This window comes from Penaeus japonicus, unplaced genomic scaffold (genome assembly GCF_977035675.1).
Source record: "Penaeus japonicus unplaced genomic scaffold, GWHDUDI00000001_assembly GWHDUDI00000025, whole genome shotgun sequence".
Classification (NCBI taxonomy): domain Eukaryota; kingdom Metazoa; phylum Arthropoda; class Malacostraca; order Decapoda; family Penaeidae; genus Penaeus; species Penaeus japonicus.
In genome coordinates, this window is record NW_028234427.1 from 23031686 (window position 1) to 23034166 (window position 2481).

Sequence of the window (2481 nt, forward strand, 5' to 3'; positions counted from 1 at the left end):
GAAGAGGGGAAACAAAGAAAAGGAGAGAAGAGGCAGAGAAAAGGGAGAAGAGGATAGGAGGGAAAAGGAAGTGAGGGGAAGGGAGAGAAGAGAAGAGAAGAGAAGAGAAGAGAAGAGAAGAGAAGAGAAGAGAAGAGAAGAGAAGAGAAGAGAAGAGAAGAGAAGAGAAGAGAAGAGAAGAGAAGAGAAGAGAAGAGAAGAGAAGAGAAGAGAAGAGAAGAGAGGGGAAGGAAGGGATAGGCGAAGGGAGGGAAGGGAGGGAAGGGAGGGAAGGGAGGGAAGGGAGGGAGGAAGGGAAGGGAAGGGAAGGGAGGGAAGGGAAGGGAAGGGAAGGGAAGGGGAAGGGGAAGGGAAGGGAAGGGAAGGGAAGGGAAGGGAAGGGAAGGGAAGGGAAGGGAAGGGAAAGGAAAGGAAAGGAAAGGAAAGGAAAGGAAAGGAAAGGAAAGGAAAGGAAAGGAAAGGAAAGGAAGGGAAGGGAAGGGAAGGGAGGGGAGGGGAGGGAGGGGAGGGGGAGGGAGGGGAGGGGAGGGGAAGAGAGAGGAGGGGAAGAGAGAGGAGGGGAGAGGAGGGGAGGGGAGGGGAGAGGAGGGGAGGGGAAGAGAGAGGAGGGGAGGAGAACAGAGGATAAGAGGAGAAGAGAGGAGGGAAGGAGAACAGAGAATAAGAGGAGAGGAGAGGAGAGGAGAGGAGAGGAGAGGAGAGGAGAGGAGAGGAGAGGAGAGGAGAGGAGAGGAGAGGAGAGGAGAGGAGAGGAGAGGAGAGGAGAGAAAAGAAGAGGATAAAGGAAAGATGAAGACATCACACGATAAGTGTAACCAAAGGATGACAACAGCAGATGGTAGTAATACCTTAAATAAATATAGATAAGTAGCTATCAAGAAAATAGAAAGATTCTCTTATACTTGACACCAAGACCTTAACATATCTTGAGAAACTTGGGACGAACATTACCTAAAAAATACTAACTCTTCTAGAACCTGAACTTGCCAATCTTAAATAAATTTATCACAATCAGCTTTGATTATCCATCTCCTTAAATTCTTCAACTTAATAAGCCTAAAAACCCGAGTTTCGAGCTGTCAGTGATCCCCGAAAAAAAGTACCTCGCTTTTCTCACCTGATTTTGACCTCAGCTTGGATTTTTTCTATCTCCTGTTGCAAGTCGGCATTCTGCGACGAAAGAGTCCAGTAGTTGAAGGCTAATATGAGCACAACGAGCACAAGACCCACCAAAATAAATGGGGGAGTTCGCCCCGTGCCTCTTCGGAGCATCTTTGCTGCCACACAACCACGTCGTGCGATTCCGTCCACCAGGCTTCACCTGCTCTTCTCTCTTTTCCTTTTGCTTACTTTTGCTCTTATGAAGTATATGTCATTTGATTATATAGTTTTATATAATCCTTGAGTACTTATATAATCCGACAAGGTGTAAAATCGGACAGAAGCGCTTGACCTTTCTAGATAGATGGTACGTAGGTAAGTCTACGTCGCTACTAAGTGAGGTCTTCGGACGAGTGTACACAGATGACAACACAGGTGTTTGTCAGAAGAACAGTTATTTCGCTCTTTCTGGTTATTTATTCAATTTTAATCAGATTAAGATACTAAACATATCAAGAGATACTTCAGATACATCATTTACTTATTATATATATTCAAAGGTATTGAAAGTGAACTGACAAACGACGATATATGAACAAAAAGAGTCTAAAGCTTAATATAACCGACGTTACTACTGAAAATGTATTCAATATACCGAAAATCACTCATTTGATTTAAGTAAAACTAATTTGAATGTCATTAACAAAATCATTTATCACTGACATCATGTATTTGTTTGTAATTTTTTAATGGAATTGAGTAGACTAATATTTTCTGATGGTATCTATGCGAGCTTGTATATCCCTCTACCGTACAGATGGAAATCTAAGAATACGAATTATTAATACTTGCATGTATTGGTAAAAGCTAGAAAAAAAAACATATTTTAACATATTTGTTGCTGTTGCTATCGCTACTACTACTACTACTATTCAACAGATCATTATTGTTATTATTATTATTGTCTTTATTATAATTATTAACATCATCATTATTATCATTCTTAGTATCATTAGTATCATAATCATCATTAGTATCATTACTATCATTACCATTATTACTCATAATTTTATCATTATTTTTGGTGTCAGTACTACTATCATTATCATCATTGCTATTTTGTTCAATATCATTATCATTACTATTATCATTATCATTCAAATACTTTTTCACGTTGGTGTTTTGCTGTAATCTCTGCACATAGGAGCGAAGATAGCTCATGGGTCCTAGTGCAAGCGCCTCTTGCAGCACCTCTGTCCTGACCTCAACTTCTTTTTCCTGTTTAAGATTTGATCATTTTTGCCACGGTACCGAGAGTTCCTTCAATCATATATACTCTCAGAAGGTTATATTTCAAATGCTGCTACTTCCCTTCTTTCT

The 2481-nt window shown here is 40.5% G+C and overlaps 1 protein-coding gene across 1 annotated transcript in view; it reads right to left on the reverse strand.

Annotated features, from left to right (window-relative positions):
* The window catches only part of LOC122257585 (uncharacterized), a 43581-nt gene extending 42069 nt beyond the window's left edge, over positions 1-1512 (reverse strand). The window contains exon 1 of the mRNA XM_086551741.1: positions 1118-1512. Coding sequence (XP_086407867.1) covers positions 1118-1272 — 155 coding nt within the window. The 5' untranslated portion in view covers positions 1273-1512. The remainder of the gene's footprint in view (positions 1-1117) is intronic.
* Between the last annotated feature and the right edge of the window lie 969 nt (positions 1513-2481).